The sequence below is a fragment of the Notolabrus celidotus genome, chromosome 1 (genome assembly GCF_009762535.1).
Source record: "Notolabrus celidotus isolate fNotCel1 chromosome 1, fNotCel1.pri, whole genome shotgun sequence".
In the NCBI taxonomy this organism is placed as follows: domain Eukaryota; kingdom Metazoa; phylum Chordata; class Actinopteri; order Labriformes; family Labridae; genus Notolabrus; species Notolabrus celidotus.
The window spans coordinates 8794946-8821275 of NC_048272.1; the positions used below are offsets into that span (position 1 = coordinate 8794946).

The 26330-nt window shown below is 39.4% G+C and overlaps 1 protein-coding gene across 1 annotated transcript in view; it reads right to left on the reverse strand.

Moving 5' to 3' along the window:
• ca16b (carbonic anhydrase XVI b) overlaps positions 1–4056 on the reverse strand; it is a 154978-nt gene extending 150922 nt beyond the window's left edge. The window contains exon 1 of the mRNA XM_034680956.1: positions 3305–4056. Within this exon, the coding sequence (XP_034536847.1) occupies positions 3305–3389 (85 nt within the window). The 5' untranslated portion in view covers positions 3390–4056. The remainder of the gene's footprint in view (positions 1–3304) is intronic.
• Between the last annotated feature and the right edge of the window lie 22274 nt (positions 4057–26330).

The following is a 26330-nucleotide window of genomic DNA, read 5'->3' on the forward strand; positions in this document are numbered from 1 at the left end:
CGCAAAATAGCATCAAGCCTCTAGCTAACGTTACTTGCCAATATTCTATGACAGCTCAGTAGTATCAGTGAACGCGGCCAGTAAACAAGGGGCACTTGAACATATATTTTGCAGACATAATCGAGCCCAGAGTGAGTATATTCCTTATCTAGTACAATATCTTACTGAGACCAGAGATATGTAGCAGTTTCAAGAGGCTATAATTTTCTTTAACGTTGAAACTGCAGTTACAAGTTTATGGTGTTAAGAATATCACGACAAAATATGTTGGTTTTTTTTCCATCAAAACAAGTTTGTTCCTGTAATTTTATAGTAGTGGTCAACCCTATATTGTTTTTCAAAACAGGCCAATGCCGATAATTCAACAGCGGCTTTGCTGATTGCCAATATGCCAAGCAGTTATCTTGCAGTTGTTGTTGCTATTTTGCATTTGATAAACAGAAAAACACAGACAGATAAATATTCGAAAGTAAAAGCACTCCAGCATTGGCACTCTCGTCACGATACCACAGCAACCAAGCTCTGCTGGTAGAATGCAGAATGGTAGGATGGACGCAAGGGGGAGCGCTAACATTGCTTGACAGCAGTCACACGGACAAGGCTGACTTGCTGTATCTGATGCCATTATTTGTTTGTTTTTTGAATTGACCCTGTATGTGTAGGCACCAACCCTTGTCAACATCCCCCTTCTTATCATTTTGGTATCAAGAATCAAACAAGTATTGTTTCAGTTTTCAGCATCATTTCAGTATCAAGTATCGTGATACTAAACTTGGTATCGGTATCCAAGTCAAAATTTTTGACTAGTGAATTTATTCTTTAATTTTTCTACCAACCTACTTTAAACTGATTCTAGCTCAATCAATTTAATCTATTTATTGCCAAATCACAACAAATTTTCTCCTATGACACTTAACACAAAAGGCAGGACCAGGATGCTTAATTAAAAAAGAAAGCTCCATTATAATAGAGTCAAGAAAGACCAAACAGGCATTCACCATGAGCAGGCACTTAGTATCTATGGCAACATAAACTTTGCAATGAGGCAGAAATCTTGAGGAGAACCACTGGTGTGATCGGCCAGTCTTCTTGGGCCGAGGAAGTGTGATAGAGGGAGAGACAAAACTGTGATATAAGTTGATATTGTGCGATGCTGTCAACCTCTCTTTAGTCAATCCTGCAGCCATTAACTTCTCTGAAGCCCTGCCATTGCCTTGCTTAAAATTGTTTACCTGCATTTACCATGACACACGAACACACAGGGTTAATTCATGACCTTGATGACACACTATTCTTATACTTATATAGTGTATTGTTATGAATCTCTTCTAACATTAAGAGTAACAGGATCCTTTGTCCAAGTGCTTTAAGAAAAAAACTTTAGTACGTTTTCATCTTGTATAATACCACATCATCTATTCCATCATGTTTGATCTTTTCATGATACATATTGATTTACGCATGCTGTATGAAATGTGCTTACTGACTTGGCCTAAATACAAAATTATGACTTTATCTGAAAAAGGAAAAAGACTATCACATGTCCATAAATATTCTGTCATATCAAGTCACATAACACTCTAAGGCCCCTGCTTCCCAGCATCAAGCCTCCCCTCAGGGGGGAGTGGAACCCAGAAGACTTAATGCTAAAATGCATCTGACTTTGTTTGAGGATCTATATGATCGTGCTGCGAAACCACAGACCTGGAATGTATAAAGTTTCTCAATCCAAAAGGCACCAAAAACTAAGTATTTTGCTGAGTTGAGGAAGCACATTTGCAATACTCTATGGAGCAGAAACTGAAGGTTGACACATTTTGATGTGACACCTACATCTTGAAATTATAAGTACTCTCCAACTGACAATTTCTTTTCTATTTGTATTTATTTTTTGTCCGTTTTCTCAACACATTGTTGTTTCAGTAAGCTATATTTCTTTGTATAGCCTCATATCTGTCTCTTATTTCAGCTAACGAAAATGTTTTGAACAATGCAGTTTTTAACATTTTGATAGTAGCCTATTCATCAACCATATTAGCCTTGGTGTTCACCGGTGTCCTGGATCTACACACAGAAAGCTATGATTTCAGGGCAATGTGGGGGTTCAGTATCCTCCCAAAGACACTTAACTCTCCTGTTATGTTGCAGGTCCAATTGACCTAAGTTAAAAGTATCATTTTGCCAGGACACTTCTTCTGCTTGGTTTAATTAGCGTAAACAACATACAAAATGTAAAATAAAATAAAATAAACAAAAATATATGTCATGGAAAACTACTGTATATATATTTAGAGCTTTCCAATGTACATTAAAAAAAGTTTTAACATTCATTTTAATGAAAAACGAGTCAGTTATAGTCATTGAACCATGATCTGTGAGAATTAAAGAATACCAATGGACTAAATCTTGATTTAAATGGTTGATATTGGAGTTAAAAATTTGATTTAAAAAAAAATGTTTATTGGGATTTTTTGAGGTTCTGACACTTTTGGATAATTGATTTGCCCCGGGTCAAATTTCCCCAAGACCATTACTGCCGTTCCTGAAAAACGAACATAACAGGAGGGTTGAACATGCGGACTGGAGCACCCGGGCATTAATCGCCCCCCATACCCTGCAACTCCATCTACGAACCAACAGCGCTAACTATCGCCCTCATCCTCGTTTCTACCTACGCACATGACAGCCAGCAGACACATAAATTATACATCCACATAAAGCAAGACCACAACTATAGTAAGTCTATAATACAACTTAAGACACCTTATAAACACCACAACAAAACTGCAGAGTTGTCTAGTCGGCAAAGGCTGGGCTATTCCCCAAGAGGTAAAAGTGCATTATACTACAGCAACTCCACAGTAAACCTACAGAGTGCCTATAGGAGCGTTACATTTCTTCATACTGAGGAATTATTGTAACTGTGAGCACTGTGTCCTGTGGATAACCAGAGCTGCAGCTCACAGGGGAAAACGCCGGGGTCAAGCAGAGTTGCAGGACTGGAAAAGGAGACTGAATATTCGTCCTGACATTAAAGCAGTGAATAGTTTGCGCCATAGTCCTCCTGCCTGATCGATAACATGCACATAAATCACGGAGCTGAACGTCTCAGCGGTAACCGTTGGACGTTACAGTCGACTCGGCCCCTAAAAACCGTTAAGTGGAACGTTACCTCGAAGAATAACCGTTTATTTCGACACCAAAACTCGCCCTCCATTAAAAGAAGAAGATAACACACGTGTAACAGTGAGGAGTTACCGACAGGCAACGTTAATGAGAGCTAACCCATGTTGCAAGTACTTACCGGGATGACAGTCTTTGTGTTTGGGCAAGGTTAAAAACATTAAGGATAAAATCCACCAGTAACTCGGTTCCCGTATTGTCCGCATGTTAGACTACTCATCGAGAGTAACAAGAAGGCAACGGGTGACAAAGTTTTTGAGTCTTTTTCTCTTTAAAAAAAATCACATACACACGAGCCAAGCTGAGAACCAAGTTGGCACCGCAGCCACGAAGGCAGAGAGCATCAAAGTAAAAGCGGTTAGCGGGTTTGTGAGGCAACAGACAGAGTCTGTGTTTTTCAAAAAGAGAGATTTATTCGCCCCCAGACCGAGCTGGGGCTCTTTCCAGCTTCGAGGAAAAGCACGTTACGCACACTACAGCCGTGCAAAAACAGTTGAGGATCTGTTGGACTCCGCCGTGCCTGTAGCGGGCTTCCAGATAGCGACATTCCCGAAGTGTGCAGGGGTCAATCGGCGATCAATCGCTGCCTTTAACTACAGAGGGAAAAAGTGGTCGACTATCATTGATTACACGTGCTCATTGGGAAGTGATTATCCGCGGCGGCAGCGTGACGAAGGGGAATGCACAATGCGAAGAAAAGTGGTCCCATTCTTCCATCCAGGAAGTAGACTAGCGGTCAGGCATGCACCGATCTCTAGCTGCTGGTCCCATCCTACCGGACAAGCTGCGCGTGAGAGGGAGCCAGCAGCGCGGGGCGGGAGCAGCAGCGGAGGGAGGGGAGGCGGTTCCTGGATTTGCTGAATGCAAAATGACTCGGAACGGACCCAGAGGCTGCTTTTCTGTCTGTGAGTCTGTCCTTACGGTGCTATGGATAAGGGAGGACTCAAGAAATCAGTGGCTCATATCAGATCGTAAAGTCACCACTGTCCAGACTAGATTCTATTGCCTCGTTTTTAAATGTTGCATCAAACATGTTGCATCAAACATGATGAAACACTGTTGGAATATTATCTGGCTGCAAGGCCCTTTCAGAATAAAACCACAGTGGATTGAAGCCTGCTTCAAACAGAGGAAAGATGAAATAGTCTTCTGGTTCAAACCCCCTTCCTGTCATTTCAGTGTTTTGTTGCTTCCTCTCAGGCCCCATTATTAAAATGACCCTCCTGTGGCCACACAGTAATGTCCCTTTGCCTCCTGCTGGCAGAACTGTGAATGGAATACTTTAGCAGTAATCATCAGCAGGGATATCATCATGTACGAGTATGTACTGATTGGAGAATTATGCATCCACCAGTGACACTCCCTTAGGTAAATGTGGAGTCAGTGGTGTTCTTGCAGAACTATCCAGCTGGACATTTAATTTGAGGAATCTGATTAAATTTCTCATTTAATTACCCAGTTCTCTGCAGGGCCATTGAAGACAGTCACAAGGGCCCTTTGCCTTTAATGTGGGCCATCTGCTTCCTCTCCAAAATGCCTACCTTTTCAAAGCCCCCTCATCCTCGTGGGCATCCTCACACTGTCCTCCAGGCTGCACTACCTCTACACGCTCTCTGCAAAATATTTAACTGTGGGTGATAATAACTTCATACCTGACTGTATTCTGACAGATCAAGTGCAATTAAACAGAACATGCATGTGTGTTTTGGTTTTCTGTCTTGAATCTGCCAGGTGAATCGGACTGGATGTCCTTTTGAAATATCATGCAGTCAGTAAAGTCTTTATGCAACTGATCCAGCTTAATATTGTTCAGCGGTCACTGTGCCAAAAAAAACAAATATTGAGCTTTAGACTTTAGTCTTTTTATACCTAAATCAAGCAAAGGTTACTTTTTTGATTGCCAGTTAATAGTTTCAGGAATTTCCAAGTAAAATTGTATCTTTACCAGCCATAAAAAATAAGTAATTTGCTTTGTTTCTATGTAATTTATGTTAGTAAATGCATAGTTTTGGGGTTTGGACAAAACAAGCACCTTGAAGGCATCACTTTGGGCTCTGATGAGAACTTTCTACTATTTTTTTCTGAAATTTTGCAGACCCAATTTTCTATTAATAACAGAAACATTTTGTGGTTAGTCAAAAGTGAGAAAGTCACAGCCTTACTTTGTGTTAAGGGTTAAAGATATTTTTCAAATACCTACTATTTATCCTTGAGATTTTTACTGGTGTTTCACGTTGAAATATCCCATTTCATTATGAAATAAAACTCTGAACTCAGTGTCCACAGCTTTCAACAGGTAGAGTTTGCTTTGGAAACACTGTACCAGATACTGAATGACTTCAGTTTGCCTTTCACAGAAGTGGAACGGCCATCTTTCAACTGTTGACTTTTGCTCTGAAATAAAACGGAACGATTTTAAGATGAGACCTTGGATGGATATCACCTGACTATATAAAGACCGAACCAGTTATTGGTGGATTTAGAAATCTGCACACAATTCAATCATTCAAATCATCAAAGATGCAGGCCCATAATGTTACAGTACATGGTTAGAGTAATCATGTGCAGCAGTATCATAAGTGTCCTTTTTCACTACTGCTTCAGCAAATGCCTTCTCATGTGAGTGACTATAAACCCTTAAAATGGAAAAAACAAATGCACAAACAGCAATCAATACACACTTAAGTAATAGGCCTCCTGAAATTAAAAGGCCATTGTAACATTTGTGGTCATAATTAAAGCTGTAAGCCTGAAGGCTCTTCAAAGCCGAAGCTGTGATGTATTCTGTCTTTTGTCAAACATTGCCTTGCAGCTGTTATGAAATCAACCATGACATGATCCAGGCTTACAGCTTTAATAAAAAAGGATGTTAGTGTTCCACAATGATTTTTTCGTTCAATTATTTCCAATAAATAGCTTACAAAAACATGCCTTGCAACAGAGGAGCGCTACATCTTAACTTGAGAATATTAAATATAAAAATGCAAACAAGGAGTTCTTCATCAGATGAGTGCCTGTACTTGTAGATTAATTTGGCTGTTGCATCTCAGTGCCCATCAAAACCCAATTTTCTCCTGAGCAGTCACACTCATTCACTGCATGCAGTGCTTCTAAAACATGTGAAATAAGTACAGGTGTTGTTAGTCCTGCTAAACCTGAAATCCAATGAAAGCTGCACCGAGGCAAACCAGCATGAATTTTGTTGAAAGTTTTGAGTTTTAATACAGAAAGTATACCTCGTCTCTCTCTAACAGTTTGAAACACAAAAAGCAATCACAGTCAATAAGATGATTTATACAAAAGCCTCTAAAAAAAATCAAAGAATCCCTAAAACTCTCCTCCACTCTTGACACCTACTCTTCCCTGCAGTTTCTCACAGTTGTATGAGGCAGCCTTAATGTGTGCTGTGACATTTGACATTCTAATCTTCTTTACCCTTTGGGGCCCTGAGGCATCCTCACACTTTCTCCAACACTTAAAATGTGCCTCAGATTAAAAAAGAAAAGAAAAGCAGAGATATTCATGATTCATGCGAGTCCAACCATGACACCAGCATCGTCCCTCGGGCTTCCCCTTCCTCTTTGCCCTTAAGTGGTTTGAGAATCACACTTGTATTATTTTTTCAAACACATTTCACATGTTGACAGTTGGTACATAATGTAAGACTGTGTGCATCAATTATGTAATGCAATTCAGGCAATGACCATATATAATTTATTTGATTCTCAGTCTCTTACATAATTTAATCAAAAGCTATTTTTACCGTTATTACTCTCCCCAAATAGTTTTATCTTTTGTTGGTCCATCCTCTCTTCTTCACAATAGCGTGTCATCGTGTTTTTTCTCTGAATCTACTCTGCAGCTGCGATAAGTGTGTCAGGACAGCTTTTACAGGGTAACAAACGAGGAGCTTAATAGTAAGCCTCTGGCAAGTTGGTAACAGTTTTTAGTTCCTTTTTTAAAATATTGAAATATTTCTAAAGCCAAATTTAGAAAATACAAGACATTGCTCAATGATAGAATCAAGTATAACGTGACTTCAGGGTTTTGATTCAAACAGTGAAGAATAAACCAAAGTCCCTCACCTGATGGGATCATAATTCAGGCTTAAGACTTTGTTTACACAAAAATGGCCCCATTTAAAATGGAAAAGTCATTCCTTTGCGTTAAAAAAATTATCCGTGTATGCATGCCAGACCGGTGGTTGGCGGTAAAACGTTGTTACTGAAACATAAATATTAAAATATGAATTGATAAGACTTAAATTGTGCTTTTCAATGTACTTAAAGGTGCTTTACATGAAGTGTGAAAAATAAAAATAAACACAAAAACAGAGATCAGAAGGGAGTAGAGATTATGCGTTAGTTTTTTTTTTTGAACAGGTAGGGTTTTTAGTTGATCTTTTTAATGAGAGTCAGAGTTGGGAATGTTTGGAGGAGAAAGTTCCATAGAGTTGGGGCAGCGATGGCAAGGTCTCTGTCCCCCAAGGTGCGGTGCTTGGTCTCTGTGATAGGGGATTAGCATCTGAGTTGGGGAGTTGTGTTTAAGGAGGTCAGGAAGGTATGAGGGGGCGAGGTTATTGAAGGCTTTGCAGAAGATGAGTAGGATCTTAAAGTGGATTCTGTGCTGTATGGGGAGCCAGTGGAGGTGCTGAAGGATAGGTGTGATGTGAGCTCTGGAGCGGGAGAGGGTGAGTAACCGGGCAGCTGAGTTCTGAACATACTGGAGTTTTTGGAGGTCAGTGGAGGGAAGGCCATAGAGGACGCTGTTGCAGTTGTCCAGTCTGGAGGTCATGAGGTTTTCTGCAGCAGAGGAGGAGAGAGAGGAGGTGGAAGGTGCATGTTTTGGTTATATTTTTGATATGTGGTTTGAAGTAGATAGTGGGGTCGAGGATGATGCCAAGGTTATGGACTACTGTGGAAGGTGTGACTGCGGTTATCAATGCCCAGTGAGAAGTTCTGGGTGGAGGAGAGGAGGGATTTGGGGCTAATGGGAGTGATTTCAGATTTATTGCAGTTAAGTTTGATAAAGTCGCTCTTCATCCATGTTTTTTTACATCAGTGAGGCAGTTTGTGAGGGTCTTTACTTAGTTTTGTTTTTCATAGTCATTCCCTGTTTTATTTTGTTGACCATGCCTTTTGTTTATTTTTGTTCCCTGTGTGTCTGGTTTAGTTTTACTTCCTGCCCTTGTGTTTTTCCCTCTTTTAGATTACTCTAATTAGTTTCACCCGTGTCTCGTCTCACACCTGTTTTAATTACCCTGTGTGTATTTAGTTTCTCTGTTTCTCCTCCCCTCTCATCAGTTCCATGAGTCTTGTGTACAACTTTCGTGTTTTCTATCGTTTCTTGTGTGGATTATGCTTGTGGATTTTGTTGGACCTTGGACTTCTAAGTAAGTTTTGTTTATCTTCTGTCTTTTGTTTACTAAATGCTCTTTATATTTCTGCACGTGGGTCCTCTCCTTTTGTTTGCTTTTAAAAGGGACACAAAGCGTTATAAACTCAGTGGAGTGGAGCAGCACAAGCAGAACCCTGTGGTCTGCCATTGATGTTTTATACTCCTACTCTCATGGCTATTTGACTGGGAACCATAGACTGTATAAACTGGGAACATGATACACATGTGTGAATGGGACTGTGATGTCACCATTTTTCATAAGATCTGCTCAGTTACATTGTGACGGCAGGAGATGCATTTGCTAAAAAATCAACTCTGGAACCAGTTTTCAAACGTTTCTCTAAAACACAGTGTCCAAGTATATAAAACACAACAATAGTTTACTGCTTTCTACTGCAAAAGTTTCTGTGTAAACAAGGCCTCAGTCTGAACAGATGTTCAGTGGTGGAATGAATATTTTCATTAACCCATTTGAATAGTTCAACAAGTAAAACACAACATTTCTGTCAAGTCAAGGGATCATTTCAAGAAAATAATCACAGTTGGATGTAAAGCTGCTGAAATGTGTAATAGAACAACTGCAAAATGAGAAAGGATAAATAACACTCTTTAAAGTTGTATTTTTGAGCATTATTGCCTTTATTAGACAGCTGAAGAGAGACAGGAGAAGAGAGTGGGGGAAGACATGGAACAAATGGTCATGGCTGGGAAGTGAACCCATGACCGCTGCAACAAGGACAATAGCCTCTGTATATGGGGCGCATGCTTAAACCGCTAAGCCTAGGCGCCCCTGAATAACACCCTTTAAGCTTTGTTGCAGCTCCTAACATGAGCAGACTTTCAGTAACTTGTCATCTTTACTTGTTTCAATGTAATTTTGATTAAATGTGCCAAGTGGCTGCTCTGTTAGAGTTGATGACATATAATACCGACACAAACCATGAAGGCCATGCAGCAGTTCAGTAGACAAGTTACAGGTATTATTTAGTGCCTAATTCTTGACAAAAAGGGAATGTTAGTGATATAAACTGACAAAATATGTGCCACTTTATTGAACAGTCAAACTGCAGTATGATTTTCTCTCTACCTTGTCTATCTTCTCTCCTGGGAGAGAATAGGATGATTTCTTTTTTTTTTGGTTTTGTTTTCCTCTTCACTCCCTTCTCGCTCCACTGCAACTGCCATCAACAGTTTATTCAGCTAGCACCAGCTTGGAACCAACAACCTTCTTACTATGAGGCAGCAGTCCTGACCACCACACTGCCATGCTAGCTGTTCCAGGGATTAATATACCTCAAGTGTATTGCTGTAACCAAGAGCGTGATCCACATACTGGCTCTGTACAAGAAGGACCCTGGACTGATAAGTTTTAATGGGCATATATTTTTTTATAAAAAATGTAGCTTTTTAGTTTCAACAATGAATGATTTCCAGTCAAATATATAGTTTAAATGATTTGCAAATCATCATTTTCTGTTTTAATTAACATTTGACACAGTGTCTCAGTTTATGTACTTTGGTCAAAGTTTATCTGTCATATTGTAATGCATGGATTTGAAAATGTCTGCATGCATGATGCATTCAAGGGCTGTTGGGAGCCAGTGGACAGCAGAGTATTTATTCTGGAAACAGAAAGGTGTACAGACAGTTGGTAAGCAAATATTTGGATATTGCAAAGTTAGATTTGAAATTTGCAGCAGCCAGCTGAAGCATGGATTTTTAACATGCTTAAAACTCCTCGCAGAGATTTAGGATTTGATTTAAACATTTCCAACATAACTCAAAGTTGCCCCTTAAAACAGCAGATGGAAACATCTGCAGTCCTCGTGGAAACACAAGGATTCAACTCCTACTATTATCTGTATTCGATTTGTCATCTGCTTTCCTGTGTGAACACTTTCTGTGTTCAAATAAATCACAGCACATTTCTCACTTCATGTACTGTAAGTGTTGACAGCACAGCTTTTCCCACCCGATTTTTTTTTACAGTTTGTATTTAAACCATTATCAGATTGCACAGCTACATATATGCAAATGACTTCATTCATCAAAGTTAAACTGAGCACTCACATTCAGTGAGGATTTGCCATGATGTAATATGTTGCTGCAGTTGACCTAATTATGGAGGATGGAGAATAATTCCCTGCTATGTGGAGATAATGTGAGAAACATGGAAAGTTTCAGATTTGGGTGGGCAGTATTGGATAAAGGAGGATATGAAAAAAGAGAAAAAGAGAGTTATGACTTGGATGATTTGAGGCTGTAGTAGTTACTATTTGAAGCCAGTAGAGGGTGTCTGCAAAATTCATGTTGCCATTAATCACTTGCAGTTGTTCAAACCACCTAGGACCATCAGTGATGCAGTGTAGAATATAATAGATTCATTTGTCACAGAAGGCCGACGAATCCCGGCAAAGAAATTGGATGGATGGATGGTTTAATAGCCGAGAACTCTAGAATATGGAGTCTGATCATCAGCATGTTTAACATGGTATATTGAAGCCATCATCATTTACTCCATGACAGTGTATTGCGGTCATGCAGTGTTTGTGTGTTCGTCTTTAGGACAAAGAGGACATCAGCTATGTGTTCAGTGTAAGAGCACATAAAACATATAACACTACTTCTCCGATGAGACGCCTTCATAATATCGAGCTGAGACACAAAGTTATTACTTTTTTTGTGTCAACACATAGCAACTGTTGTTCTGCACATGGCAACAGCTGTCATCTTTTAACATGGTGGAAAATCATCCCACACCTTTCTGAGAAAAGCCTACATTTGTGTAAAACATTTTTTTATTCAAACAGATGATTTGTACGAGGATGAGCGAAGCTTCATTTTCATATCACTCCCAGCAACTTGAGCTAATTAGCAAGTCACATGTGGTATTGTTGGAAGTTATCACCATTTATCAAGTGATGCCAAACTGCTGATAAAGAACTTGGAGAGGGTATAAAGAATACAAAACGAATTGCTTTAGCACTTTATTTGAATTCAGGGATCACCCTCGAGTAAAGTAACGCTTTTTTCACTCTAGTGCATACATGGGGCACATTATATGTCAATACAGGGGAAAATAAGCCTGCTTTGGTACAAAAATTTGCATTTCATCATAGGGAATTCCTCTGAATAGGGGCTGTGACACTAAAATGTTCTGACAACTGCAACTTGGTCATCACAATCAAAACAATGCTGCGTCTCTTCGTTACGCCTGCTTTCTGTTGCTGTGGGACCACCACTATTTCTAAGATATAAGTTGGCTCTCTGTTAAACATGAGGAGGCTGTCCTGTCCTTGTTTCTGATTGAAAAGAGCAATGACAATCCTCAAATTCCCAACAAGTCCAAAGTCATTAAAATTAACATACCTCTGACTTTCTTCAATAATTCAGGGGCTCCCTCCTGGCACTTGCTGGCATCTTTTTAGGCACAGAGTGGCTGTAGAGCTGGCAGATGTTTGGGCACATACGCACGCATGCAGAGTGCTACGAAAGAAGCTGTCTGAGTAATGCAGTCTGATAAAGGACATCATATTGTCAGCATCATGGTGGAGAGATGCATCCTTCATGTAGTGGAGTACATACATAACATGAGTGGAACATAATATCCTATATGGATGTTCCAGCTCATGGATGTAGCAAAGTGCTGGTTAACAACCATGAACATTAAGCGTGAAGGTCCTCAGAGCTTTCATCTATTACTTTGCATCGTATTCCTTCATCTATTCAAAGCAGTCTATGAACACCAGGTACACCTCTTCCACAGCAAAGCGTAGATTCTGAGTCTGATGGAGGGTTTTATTTTTTAAAGATTAGTAGTATTTCCTTACTCCACTTTTCTCAAAGCAGGGACCTTCACTGTTTTAACCTTTTACTCACAGTTACACCAGTAGTGAATTGGGTCTCAAGAAACTCTCTTGCCAAAAATGATGAGACATTCCTCAAGAAACCTACTCTTTATTTCTTTTTTTCATTTGGTTTAGAAATAGTAATGGAAATCACAGATAACCAATACATGTAATACGTTATTTGATATAAGTAGAAAAGGATAAGAGTGATGATGCTGTTGGCCTTGCAGCTTGTTGCACAATTTAATTGGTGGGTTCATATCACATGCTAGTCTGGTAGAGCGTGTGGGCAGACAGCAGTTTATAGACTAAGAGTTGCAAATAATGCTGCAGGAATTCAGTGAAACAAAATCAATTCACTGTTAATCTTCTGATTATACTTCACTTTACTTTCATTATCAGTATGAAAGGAGAGAACGTGTGTGACGTTGAGACAATTCAGACTGCAAATTCCTGTTGTAAGGATGCTAATTGCTGACACAGCGGAGGAGTGTGTGATGCCAAACATGGAGGATAGGAGCAGGAAAAAGAAGCCAGAGTAAGCTTCATCCAAACTGTAAGTTAGCATAATGACCTGAAAGTAAGCTAATCTTGTTAGTTGCTGTTTGACACAAGCTAACTTTAGCTACAGCTGGTAGGCAGCTGCTAGCCAGCACAGGTTGTGGGCTGCTGTTTCTATTGTAATTTAAGACCAATCTGCTCTGCCCTAACAGTATTCAACTCAAGCATTACTCCAGGCAAAATACTTGACTGAAGCAGTTTGTAAATACACAGTTACTTTGCCTGGTGGCTATGATTTAATCACATTTTATTCAGAGTTAATGGTGCCTGCAATCTGAATTTCAACAATATACCCAGGATAACTGACGATCCTTGCTCACTAGGAAGTTTTTTGTTTTGTCAAAAATCATGAGCCCCTGTTATGTAAAATCCATCCCCCCAAAACCAACTCCAGGCTCTGTTGCTGGTGTGGAAGATGATCTGACACATGGTACTTGATTTAATGAAGTCAGAATGTTCAGGGTCATTTGTCTTGGCTTCACCCTCATATTCATTATGTAGACTACCTTCAACTCCTGTGTCTTCCTGTCTTTTTGGACAGCATGAGATGCATAATGCCTCAAAGTGACCCTGGATAGAACAGAACTTTTTAACCAACATTGAAATAAAACTTTTATGCAGATAGCTTAAACGTAAGAGGGAGCTTGATTTTACACATAAAAGCCTGTTTTATGTTTTGGATAGAGCTTTTTCAGATGTAAAACTTTTGCATAAAGACGTGTTGCTATGGAGGCTTTGAAAATTCTAAAAAAAAAAAGCTATGGATGGTGAGTCCCATCTCAGTTTTTGCATCCTTGAATCATTTTTTTGCCTTCTCTCCTTACTTTACTGGGAAGATGAGAGCAGAGAGAGCATGGAGGAGACACGGGGGGAGAGCAGTTGAGGAAACAGACTTCTAACAAAATACAACATTTGTCTATCAGAGGAGTCATTTAAATATGACATCTGTTAAATATAAAGTATGGCACAGCTGCATTATCAGTCCCTTGTATTAATGTAGCATACTGCTGTATTTAAGATTTCAGCGAAAGATAGCACCATTTCTTTCTCTCCTCATATTTGCTTTATATTGCCAGGCTTTGTGTCACACCTCTTTCATGCATCACTAATGCAGAGAAATCCGTTTGCTAAGGAAACACCAGTGTATCCTTGCTCATAGCTCATAGCATCCTTGCCTTGCTCCCCTTGAGTTACATTTCCAGAATTGAATCCTTCTACATGGCCTGCTGAGATTGATTCTAGATCATAAGAAGAAGGACAGAGGAGAAAGGATGCACAAAATTCAGACATGAGGAAACCCCTCTATTTCAGTTTCAGAATACATTAGCTGCTCGAATTACACACCTGAAAAGCTGAGATGCATTGTGGGTTATGTAGGTGCACAGATTTGACAGGGAATGAAGGAAATGTAGAACACAAAAAAGATGGAAGCTATGGTTCTGAGCTGAACATTGCTGTAAGGGTGAACAGCTATGTCAGTGGAGCAAGGTTAGAAGACATTTTTGTTATGAGCTGCACTTTGTGAATCTATAATTTAAGAGAAACTGTGTAAACATATCTGCTTAAATGAACCCAGTCAACAACAGATGTAGGACAATCATTAAATGGAGCAGGTTCGTGCCCTGAGAAAACATGTTTAGTTACATGTTCCTCCCGGAAAATAAGCACTGGTGCTCATAATGAAGAACCAATTTTCAGCGTATACCAACAGAATTAAAGACGACTCCCCCACAGGAGAGTTAAAAAACACAGAGCTGAATTACACAGTCACAGATGAAAGGGCTACAAAAGTAATGATATCTGTAAAAGAATGCTACTGTATACAAAACTGATAATGAGATGTAATTTATGCCACACGAAGGAATGAATATTTCACTAGCAGGCTTTTTTTTTTTAAATCTCCAGTGCGAGTGTGAAAAATCACTAGCCAGAGTCTGAACGCAGCGTTAGGGAGAGTGCCAAATAGTGCTGCTGGGCAGGTGCCTGGAGTTCCATTTAAGCAATGCAATTATGAAAATTGGACTTATGCAGATGTACACAAAATAATTGCTTTTGTGAAATGTAACATTGTCCTCTATTTGTGTCGTGTGTGTTTGTTTCCTTTTTTAAACTCAGAAATAAATCAAATAGAACATCTTTTGGTTGAAACAAAAACTTTGTATTTGTGCAGAGGAGGCTTAAATTGAATGTCATTAAAGTGTCCATGGGCTTATTGACCCAATCACTTTGAAAGAAAAGAAAAATAGATCCAGGCAGTGGCTGTGCTCGGCAGTGCTTAATGCTACAAAGAACCCAGCAGCAAGGTCAGACTGCTTACAGCACTTTATTAGTCTGAATGAGGTTTCTTTGTTCGTATAATGGAACAATCAATCTTCTTTATCCTGGTTGTTTTGAATAAAGCTCAACAGTTCCATGTCTGAACACTGAACTGCTTTTAAACTGTCTGTACTCAGTATCTGAACATTTTACCCACGTGCTGTCACAGTAGAAGCCCATTGCCTTGGAAGAAAAAAGTTAATTCTGCATACTGTATGACTTCAGAAAAGCGCTATATAAATCCTATGAATTATTATTATTATCAATATTATTTGTTTATAATTCAGAATTTAGCAATTTTTATGGTATTTTAAGTGCAAATTTAAACTTTAATTCAGGCTAACTCACATTTTATTGTTGGGTCAGTACCCAATGATGATGTAGGATAACAGACAGCTCTCTGTATATCGCACCTGCTTGTCTTACTCCCCTGCTTGTGTTACTCCCCTACTTGTTACCCAGATCAACCCTTCATGACAAATAGTCTATCTGTGTATCTGGGATGGAGACTGAGTGAGCTATTTTCTTTATCTACAAGCTGCCTTTATGTGATCCGTTTCTGAGTTATTTTCAGTGCATGTAATTTACACTAAGGGTGCTTTCACACTGAGGCGGAAAAAAAACTAGTGAGCCGAAGTTGCCTTGAAGAAGTGATCGCAGCTAGCTTCCAATCCAACCCTTGAGTGGTTTGTTCGCAGTGAGATTGCAATCAACACAAATAATCCCAAACTCATCACACTGTAGGCTAATAGTAACATATACAGTCTACTAGGCAAGTTTGATTACAACTGGCAGCATAAAAATAGCAACAGGCTAACATTTCTCAGATCTCCATGCAATTCAACAGCAGCAGGAGAGCTAGTGCTGAGCTTAGCAGCATCGCAGGACTTAAACTACTGGTTTAACAATTCGTTTGGTTCCAAGATTTTTTTCCAGATTGTCAAACTAAGGGAATTTCTCTTTCTCACTTACTGGAACCTCCACTTTTGCCAAGCTGGTCTCCTACCTTTACATACTGCTGTCAGAGTTTCTTGGCCTTTGCACAACTCTACACGGCAGAGTGGTGAAAGCTCCTGACGTTTGTGTGCTGACCTATAAGTTTGTAAACTTCTGTATCTGTATAAGTAGGGATGCACAATCCTACTTTTTAGGTCCCAATATCAATACCTTGGCTTTGGTATCTGCTGATACAGATACTAGCCGATCCGATCCTGGTATTGATTTAACAATAATCCTTAGTGTGAGGATAGAATCATGTTTTGGCAACTTCCAGCTATTCAGACTTGATGGTGAACTGGACCTGGGTTCCAAGTGCTAAACCAGAGGCTTAATTTCCTTAATTTCAAGGATCCAGAACAATTAAATCCAATAACCTGTGCGTTTTTTCACACTTTGAATCCAGTAATAGAAGGTTTCTTGCTTTTTTACAGTAGGCTACAGCTGACGTAAACGTCTTCCTTTGGGCTCCCATTATATTTTTCAGTGAGACTGCCATCCGTCGAAACATTACCACTGCACATGTTGCAAGTTTCCGGCGGAGTTGTTGGCAAAAGAAGCATGCCTCTAAACTGCAGAGCCTCTGTAGTTATCCTCCATCATGCTCCACCGGGCAAAAATGCACAGACCGCTGGCCCTGATAACATAGGAGATGCACATGGCTGTTGTAAACACAGAAAAGCATAGAACTGAGATGAATAGATCTGTCATATGGATCATAAATAAATCGGCCCCTTGCCACCGATATCCAATCTAGCTTTTTGAGTCTGATCTAGCTGATATCTGATACCAGGATCTGATCGGTGCATCCCTATTTTTAAGTTGATGTTGATTTTAAATGTCTCAGGCATATGACCTTGTCACTACTATGAATTAACCCCAGTCATTTTGTTGGTAGACTAACTAGCCCACGTAGGTTGGCTTGTTGAAGCCAGCATGCCACTTTGCAAAGTGCAACCGGTATGCATGGCATTTACATAAAGACAGCCCTGCAATGGCGTGTGCTTTAATTCACAACATTGCAGTGTGAACACAAAAACCCAAGAGAAAATTGCAACCATGTAATATTTTATCATCTTCATAGAACACAGCAAGCAACCAATAGGTGTGAAGCACCCTGATAAATGGTACAGCTTTGGTAGAGCAACACAAATGTATATATTGGGTGTTGGACACAAAACATTAAGGAAAGAAAAGTCAAATCAAAGCTCAACAACTTGTACAGTTGAGGCAAGCCCTCCAATTTTATTTTTAAATCTCTTTGGCTTGCAAATAGGGATTTTATTTTGACGGTACACTATGCACAGTCCTGTGTTCACATATTGCCTTGCCGTTGTTTGCTTTATGTCATACTTCTCCCACAACATGATCCCCTGTGAAGCAATCTGTGTTCTCTGTGCAATATTTCACATGATAAAACCATGCAACCGAGTGTGAGATTACTGCATATTGTGGTATTTCTGTATATAGGAGATGTAATATCACATGGAGAGGGGAGGGAAGAAATCAATTTCACTATCAATGCAACCATACAAGCCTTCTTTACGTGCCTTAAAGGGTCTTTGAAATCTCTGAGGTGGTCTTGTTGGACTAATATAAACCAGATAAAAATGTGTGTGTGACTTTTATAGGGTAAAATGTTTATCTTTGTTTATCTAATATTCTATGGGCGAGAATAATGGCCTACATTTGATATATGTAGGATATATTTAAACTTTATAAACAGACTGCAAATTTCATCATAAAGCTTATCCACCCAATCGTATGCATGCAGGAACTATCCAGACACCTTAATGTGTTTGTTTTGCACGGAGAGCTTTGCAGACGAGCTCCATTCAGTCTCCCCACCTGAATCATTGCAGGATTGATGCATGCTGAAGATCATTTTCTGAGCTACTCGTCTGTGTAGTGGCTTCCATCCAGCGCACGCTTTGTTTTAGGTCCCAGAGAGAAAAAAAAAGAAGATGGATCTAAATCCAAGAGTAGACAAATAGAAGCGTTCCCCTTACCTGGATGCCAGGATTCTGCCTCGAATCAGAATAAACTACATTATCGAATGCACAGAGCAGACTGAAAATAAATCAAGGCTTATTGTGTGCAGGAGATAGATACACGTCTCTGGGGAGATCAGCCAGTGCCAAACATGCACACAAATTTTAAATTAAAGGAAGTAAAGTGCTGTAGTTTTCAATGGTAATAAATGAGGCATGTTGCTCGGAATTATTTTGTCCAGGTGTCTTGCATTTGTAAACTTCACTCTCAAGAAAAATCCTCAGCAAGAGCAGGAATATATTTGTGAAATGGAAGACAAGCAAATGCATTTCATCCAGCTGCAAACATTACAGTGGCTTCCTCTGCAGATACATGATACAGGCCTGCATGCAGAGCACAAGCTCAATACAAATGTGTGATGGCAGGCCTGTCAGTTGAAAAAACAATACACTCCTGACACTCCCTGAGCCTTTTGTTTTATCGACCCAGCCCCCCCTCCTAGCAGTCATTGTGGAGTTTATAATAAAAATGCATCAGATGCGTCTCCCTGTCCTCAGCAAAACGTCACTCAGGGGACGGCATGTACACCTTTATGAGAGCTAATGACCCACGGCTTTTAGTGTCTCACAACCATCACCATAATTAGGTTCAATGTCTGCACCCAACCTTTGCTCTTGAAAGCAAAAATGGCAAGTGGTATTGACACATGAACAACAGGAGGGTAGGGAATGTATATACACAGGTAACATAGCCAAAAAGCAGTTCATCCACCCGTGCACAGGAGGTTTCAATTTGTGCGTTTAGAACTAGTGACTTTTGGGTAACGCTTAACACCTTGTGTTCTGCTTTTGTAAGACTTACATTTATTTAACCCTTCATTAAAAAAAGTTTGCCTTATGAGTCTATTTTTCAAGGTCAAATACACATACAGTTTTAAATACATAGTTAGAGAACATTTACTGTCTCCTTCACCTAAAGAAAAGCATGAGAAAGTCTAACAGCAGTTTTACTAGAACTTAGATGAAGTTCTAAAATAACAACACAGATTGGAGGCTAACTTACAATTCTTTTTAAGGTCTATTTGTGAGTGCAGATATGCATTTAAGTATTTTTTATCCAAGTTCACTGTCAATAAGAGGTACACTTCATGCTCAAGTATCCTGTCCTGTAATAGATCCTGTTTGTGATAAACAGGTAGCTGGTATTCGCCTTCAGATTGAAGGGGTGTTCTGAGTGTTCGTTGATGCATTTGTTCAAAACAATGAATTCCCTCATTAAGCAACATGCGTGTTAACAGTACATTAATGATTGAGAACACAACATCACATCTGTTATCTAATAACACATGATGCACACATTGCTAAATCTACAGTCTGTTTAATTAATAACCGTCTCTACACAAATACACATCACATACAAGCATGTTAAACACAGAAATGCAAACTCATGAAGATAGTCAAGTTTGACTGTTTGAATGGCCTCAATAGATAGAATACGTAAGGGATAATGTATAGTGAGCAGGTGGTTAAGCAAATTAGAATAGCTTAAGCAAGACCGTTGCCCTTTGCAACAAGGTCTTGCTCTAAGGGAAGGGGGAGAATTATGCTTCAGCATTCTTTGCTTTTTCTGTTGAGCAATAATCTCTGTCATTAGGGGGATTTCACCAATCAGAATAAAGTCTTACACAGGAGGGTAATAAAGTGATACAATTGTATTAAACATATAACACTTATAAATACTAAAGAGATGTTCTATAGTGTTATGTACTTCTTGAAATGCTGTGGTTGATTAAGTGCTACTAAATTGTTTGTTCACAGTGTAATGTTCCTCCAGCGTAACTAAAAATATGTTAGTTATATGTTAAGTCAAACGAAATGGCTTGATATAGTATCTTTATGACTGCTAAAGTTTACTTTTTTCATCAGATTGTGTGTCACTATATTCAGAAATGTACAATACAACTTAATAACAGAGTTTATGTTTTACAGGTTTCCAACACTGCATCTGTATTTACACAAGAAAGCTGGAACTCTCATAAAGGTGTATTTATTCTCTCTTTGTGATCTAAATTTATAGGTAGAATAATGAATAATGGATGTGGTCTCTTGAGCCCAACAACACGCAGAACAACAATTAGCACCTTGTGAACCAGGGAATTTCAAAGTATTTAGTAATGCAAAAACCTGTAATTATTATTGCCTCATTTGTTCCTCTTATTCCCTCCTTTTCATTTGACATTTGGTTAAAAAGTATTGTGCTATCAAAAGGCTTTTACTGAAAATATACAATCACTCACTGAGTTATTACTTTTTCGTCAATCTACTGTTGAGACTTTAGAATTTTACTTCTGTTCAATAAAGTGAAGCTTTGTGTTAAGACTTGTGAGTTCAGCTGAACTTGTATTGATTTTAGTCAAGTGCAAATTGTTATTTTTCTCTGAATAACAATATAAATAGCTTGGTCTGTCTTGTTTCTAGATATTGACTCTTGTCTTAAGTGTGGACAAAACAATTAGAGCTCTTCCTGGAACAAGAGAGGTCACTTAATCAAGAAGTCACTTAATCAAGCCGAGTACAAAGCTTTTTCTCCAAGTGGCAAATCAACAAATTTGATTCACTTAAGATGACATTTAACAATTTTTTTTCATCCTCTATGATATCAAACCAGGTCTCGTAACATGTAGGCCACATACTGAGTAGAGATTCACAAGACTTATAAGTCCTTTGTTTGTTAAGGCACAAAACATGGCAGTGGGAGCAGATTCTTCCACGACACAAATGTGTTTGATATTATTCTAGAGAACAAACGGCTCCAAGATAAGACTGACATTTCTGTGCTTCAGCTACTTGGTTTCTGAAAAGTAGTTCACGTCATAGTAGACGACCCTTCTGTTTAATTTTCTCATTTAGAAAAATAAGGAATCAGTTTCTAATCATTTGATGTTGTCCAGTTTGAGGGGCGGATGTTGTTGTAGAATTTTGTTTAATTAAAAGGAGGTAGATAATGAAGGGGCAGAGGGAAAGATGAAGAGAGAAAGACAGACACACAAAGAAAAAAACAAAGAAAGGCAGAAAAACAGGAAGATACTCAGACAGACAGAGGGAGAGACAGAGAGACCAAGTAAAAGACAGACAAGCAGACCGGACCAGAGGTATAGACAGAATGATTGACTCACAGACAGACAGACCGACGGACAGACAGTAATATAATACTGAAAACAGTGGGTGAGTGAGTGAGATATACAAATGGCCCGAAAAATAACCAGAGAGACAGAACAAAGAGGGAGACAGAGGGAGAGAGAGACAGACAGAGGCAGTGACAGAGACAGAGGGAAAGAGAGACATGCAGAGGCAGTGCCAGAGACAGAGGGTGAGAGAGACAGACAGAGGCAGTGACAGAGACAGAGGGAAAGAGAGACAGGCAGAGGCAGTGATTGAGATGGAGGGAGAGACAGACAAAGGCAGTGACAGAAACAGAGGTACAGACAGACAGACAGACAGACAGACAGACAGAGGAAGTAATAGAGACAGACCAAGGCAGGGATAGAGACAGAGGGGGGGGGGGGGGGGGGGGGGGCGACAGAGAGAGAGAGACAGACAGAGGCAGTGATAGAGAGAGAGGCAGTGATAGAGACAGAGGGAGAGAGAGAGAGAGAGGCAGTGATAGAGACAGAGGGAGAGAGAGACAGACAGAGGCAGTGATGACAGAGACAGAACAAACAGGAAGACAGACAGTAAGAGGGAGATGGAAGGAGGGAGAGACAGACAGAGACAGTGACAGAGACAGCAAAACTGCACAACTCTGTTAGTTTAACATTGAATCTTTGGTATTCTGTCATTATTTGTAATTTTGTGTTTTTATTTCTGCTTAAGCTTTAGCAATGTCAACATATGTTTTCCATACTAATAAAGCCCTTTGAATTGAATTTACAGAGGGAGAGAGAGACAGACAGAGGCAGTGACAGAGACAGAGACAGAGGGAGAGAGAGACATAGGCAGTGACAGAGACAGAGGGAGAGAGAGACAGTTAGGGAGACAATAAGGGAGAGCGAAAGAAAGAGGGACAGACAGGCAGAGAGAGAGAGAGGGGAGAGATTGAGTGGAAAGAGAAATAGAGAGCGAGATAACAGTACAGTATGAGGATGTGGAAATATCTGTCATATTTAATTTTATGCCCTATTTAATCTAATAGATACTTTGAAGCAACTATGATTGCATCACAAATGATTACAAAGTTAGAAAATAGAGCTCCCTCTATTTTAACAGGACTTCTTTTTTATAAACTGTCCCAACTTCTGGTTTTCTATTCCAGTACATTTAGCATTTCTGTTTAACTCAAATAGAAACGCCACAGCAGAGAAAACAAACACATTTTCAAGAGGAAATCTCCAGTGAGAGTCTAAGTTGATATTGTTTCAATTTTATGAAATCTCACCTAGTTTTTATGTTATTAAAATTGCCATCACTTCCATCCAAAAAGTGTATACGGTATCACAATTTTGTGATGGAAAAAATCTTAAAGGCAATGGTATTTTTGACTTAATTTCTGTTCTATTTCCAAACACTCTCATTTGTTTCAAATTGTGAGGATAAAATTTCTCCCTGCAGTTGAGCTAATGTTTTTTCCATTCAGCACTGTCAAATTAACTCAGTGAGACCGTGTGTGGTGACATCTTTTCAACCGTTAGCAGGAAATTCAAAGCTGGACAGAGACGCTGACAGAAAGTCACAGTAATGGAGCTAAAACTCCCCAAACACTAATGAGAATAATTCTAAGACGGGTTTGTTACATATTCAATGTTTCAGTGGCCCTGCAGTTCATTTTGAATTTCACATGTCAGATCAGAATTCTGACAAGATTCATCCTGGCATGCACACCAGACATTATGATATGCATTGCCAGATCACACCTACAACCCTTTTCAGTAATTATCATGTCATTATGTTCAATCACTGACTGTACATTAATATACATTACATGTATGGCATGCTTCCATCTCCACCTAAGAAGTGAAGCCAGAATACTGCCTCCTTGAGTGCTGATTGCATTGGTGACGTGCAATAGTGGGGCTGCTGGTCACCCCTCCCAAAGATCCCTCAGATTGGTAAAGATTCTCAGATTGATTTGATGTGGACTCTGGAAAGTTCAATGACCCTTGTTTTAGTGATCATTAGATTTTCTCTTGCCTTTATTTCTCTACTCTGCTAGTCCAGGAAAAAACGCTGCAGAAGCCCGCATTTGTCAGCTGTCAATCATGATGTCACATCCCCTCTTTTAACATCAAATAACTAATCAAAACGAAATGTCTCAAAAGAATTAGCACTTGCTCATAACTCAGCATGATAACACATAATGGCTATGAAAACATTTTATTATAGTTAAACCAGTTTGTTCCATCAGTTACAATGAAGGAGGGAAGCTTTATGACTGATACGGCAGCCAGTCACAAGGGGGAGCCTTTAAAAGTTTTGACTTCACTTTGGAAGGGCTGTTGTGCTGTCCATGACTATATTAGCGATATGTAATTCAAGCTGAAATACTGTTATTTTGTCACTGGGATCTACTCTAATACTATTTGTACTCAACCCCACCACACACTAATATGCACATTAGATGCACCACAGCTTATGTCTGATGGGAGTACCACATTACAACCAGAGACGGAGTCCTGAGGAAATGCTACATTCAAATTCATGCAAGTTTTCCGTGAATACCAACCCTAGCTTTAAATGGACTTGTACTTATACAGCACAGCACTTTCATGCCACATTCATACACTAATGGCAGAGGCTGCTATAATAAGTGACCATCAGTATTAACTAACCCATCCCTCGCTACTGACTATGTTACCGGTGGAAATTTCTAATGCAGTCGCTTGCTCAAGGACCCTTTGTCTTGTGACTGCAGGAGCTAGGTCTCGGGTTCAACTTTAACAGAGCTTAAAAAAAACAATGCTGAGTTTTTGGTCTTCACTTGAAATTAATCTCCTTTGCTTGGCTGATTGCACACTGGATATTTAAAGAAACATTTAGTATAATTTTATCCTGGCATGTTTCCTATGAATAGGGCTCCAGGGGTCACTTTACTGTGCTCTGACTCACCGCCACCACTTTAGATATTCAAGAAAATGAGAGCTAGCATAAAGCAACATGTATCTGGGCAATCCAAACAAGCCTCTTATAGTTGAAGAAAAGGTTTTTTACATAAATCATTTTAAAGAACCTTCTATGAGTCAGACCAGAATGCTGGAATGGCGATTATGTATGAGTGCATGTTAAGTGGTTGGCTCAATTATCAGGCTCACAGTGTCAGTCCTCTCCTTTTCTTGCTGTTCTATAGCTGAACCTGTTGGTCATAAGGCTTCTGTAGCATGTACTATTTCACTACTTATGAGCCATACTTCTTCATATACAATATACAATAATTCAGTTTTCAGTCGGAGCTATGAAAGTTGAATTACCAATGTTGGTTTGAATCCACACTTAGACCACCTACAAAAGTGATAGAGTTAGTCTAGTATTTTCTAACAAACATGAAAGGGATTCAGTTTGGAAAAATACTCCAAATAAATAGAAAATATGTATCCAGGCCCAGGCTGTACAGGTCTGTGGCCCCACCCCCTTTGAATGTTTTCACTCTAAGAGCTGTTTCTGTTAAACAGCATGTGGTGCTTTTTTTCTCTCATCTACCGACACTTTTTCTCAGATACCTCATCCCCAAGATGCCTCTCTACAGCCGATAGCAAGAATGATGCAAAGGTTATCGGACTTTCATCTTCTGTGATGTGACATGACTGCACCGAGCTGTGGCGAGAAGGTCAAATTACACCTTCAAACATTTTTCTGTTGGTAATAATGTGTAAACATCTCTAAATCACTCTTCCCTTTCATGCAATGGCTGTTAGAAATTCTGGGTATTGGAAAAGCTGTGTTTTGAAGCGTCAGGGAAATGACAACCGATGCTGCCAGTGTCTCGCTAATCACATTCCCGCCTCCAAATTTGTCATCCAACCCTCCACTTCGTCTCTTTAGCAGTGCAAATGAGCGCACACATAGGAAGTGCTGCAGTCTGCTTCTCAAGTTCCATTTCTTGCACTTTTGTAACACGTCTAGTTCAAGTGAAATGCTACAATGAAAGACCACATAAACCTAAAAATTTTTTTAATACAGTTTAGTATAAAAATATGGTGAATAAATAATGGGTCATTATGTGCCATTCATATCCTGCTGGCATCTGCTGATCACATCAAGGCTAAAATCATCTTAATGAGCAGATTTGATGTTCACCACAGTCATGCAGGCTGAGGCTATTCTTGTGTCTAATAAATGTGATTTCCTTTTCTGGTGAATTTCTCACTCAAGCTGGTATTCATTCTATAGAACATTCAAAAAGACACTCATTGTACAGTTTTGAAAGCATTAACGATTGTTACATGGGATCCAGAGAGCTGTAGTCCTCACGTGTGTTTGCTGAAGTGTCTAAAAGCTTCCTTTGTCGACTATCCCCCAGTGAGATCTGGCAATACTGAAACGCAGAGAATTTGCAATAGGACCCCATTAGATTGATGGTCCCTTCTCTTTGGTGCATGTTTCATTTCCCTGTTGTTTGCCACTAACAGCGAGCCTACATCTCGCTGTAATTTCAATGTGTGAGCAAAGCTTTGCAAGTCTAATTTCTGCCCTTGAATTGAATTACTAAAAGCGGCCACAGCCTTTCTTTACTGTAAATTTGCATCCTGATTATTTAATATTTTCACTGTCAAGGGTTGTTAATCTTCCTTCTTCCTTATATAAAAAATTGTACACCAATAATGTAGATGGATAGGAACAAGAGGATATAAATTAAAGGGGTTGAATTGTGCAATTAATTGTTTATTTATTTTTTACACACAGAAAAGGAGGGAAAATAACATTTTCATCCTTGCTCACATTGGAAGACAAACTACACAGTAAGATGTGGCATGTTGGTTCAAACCACTCACATAAACACTTTAATTTGCCATTCTCTGCTTAAGATAATCACACACTGTGCAAGGAT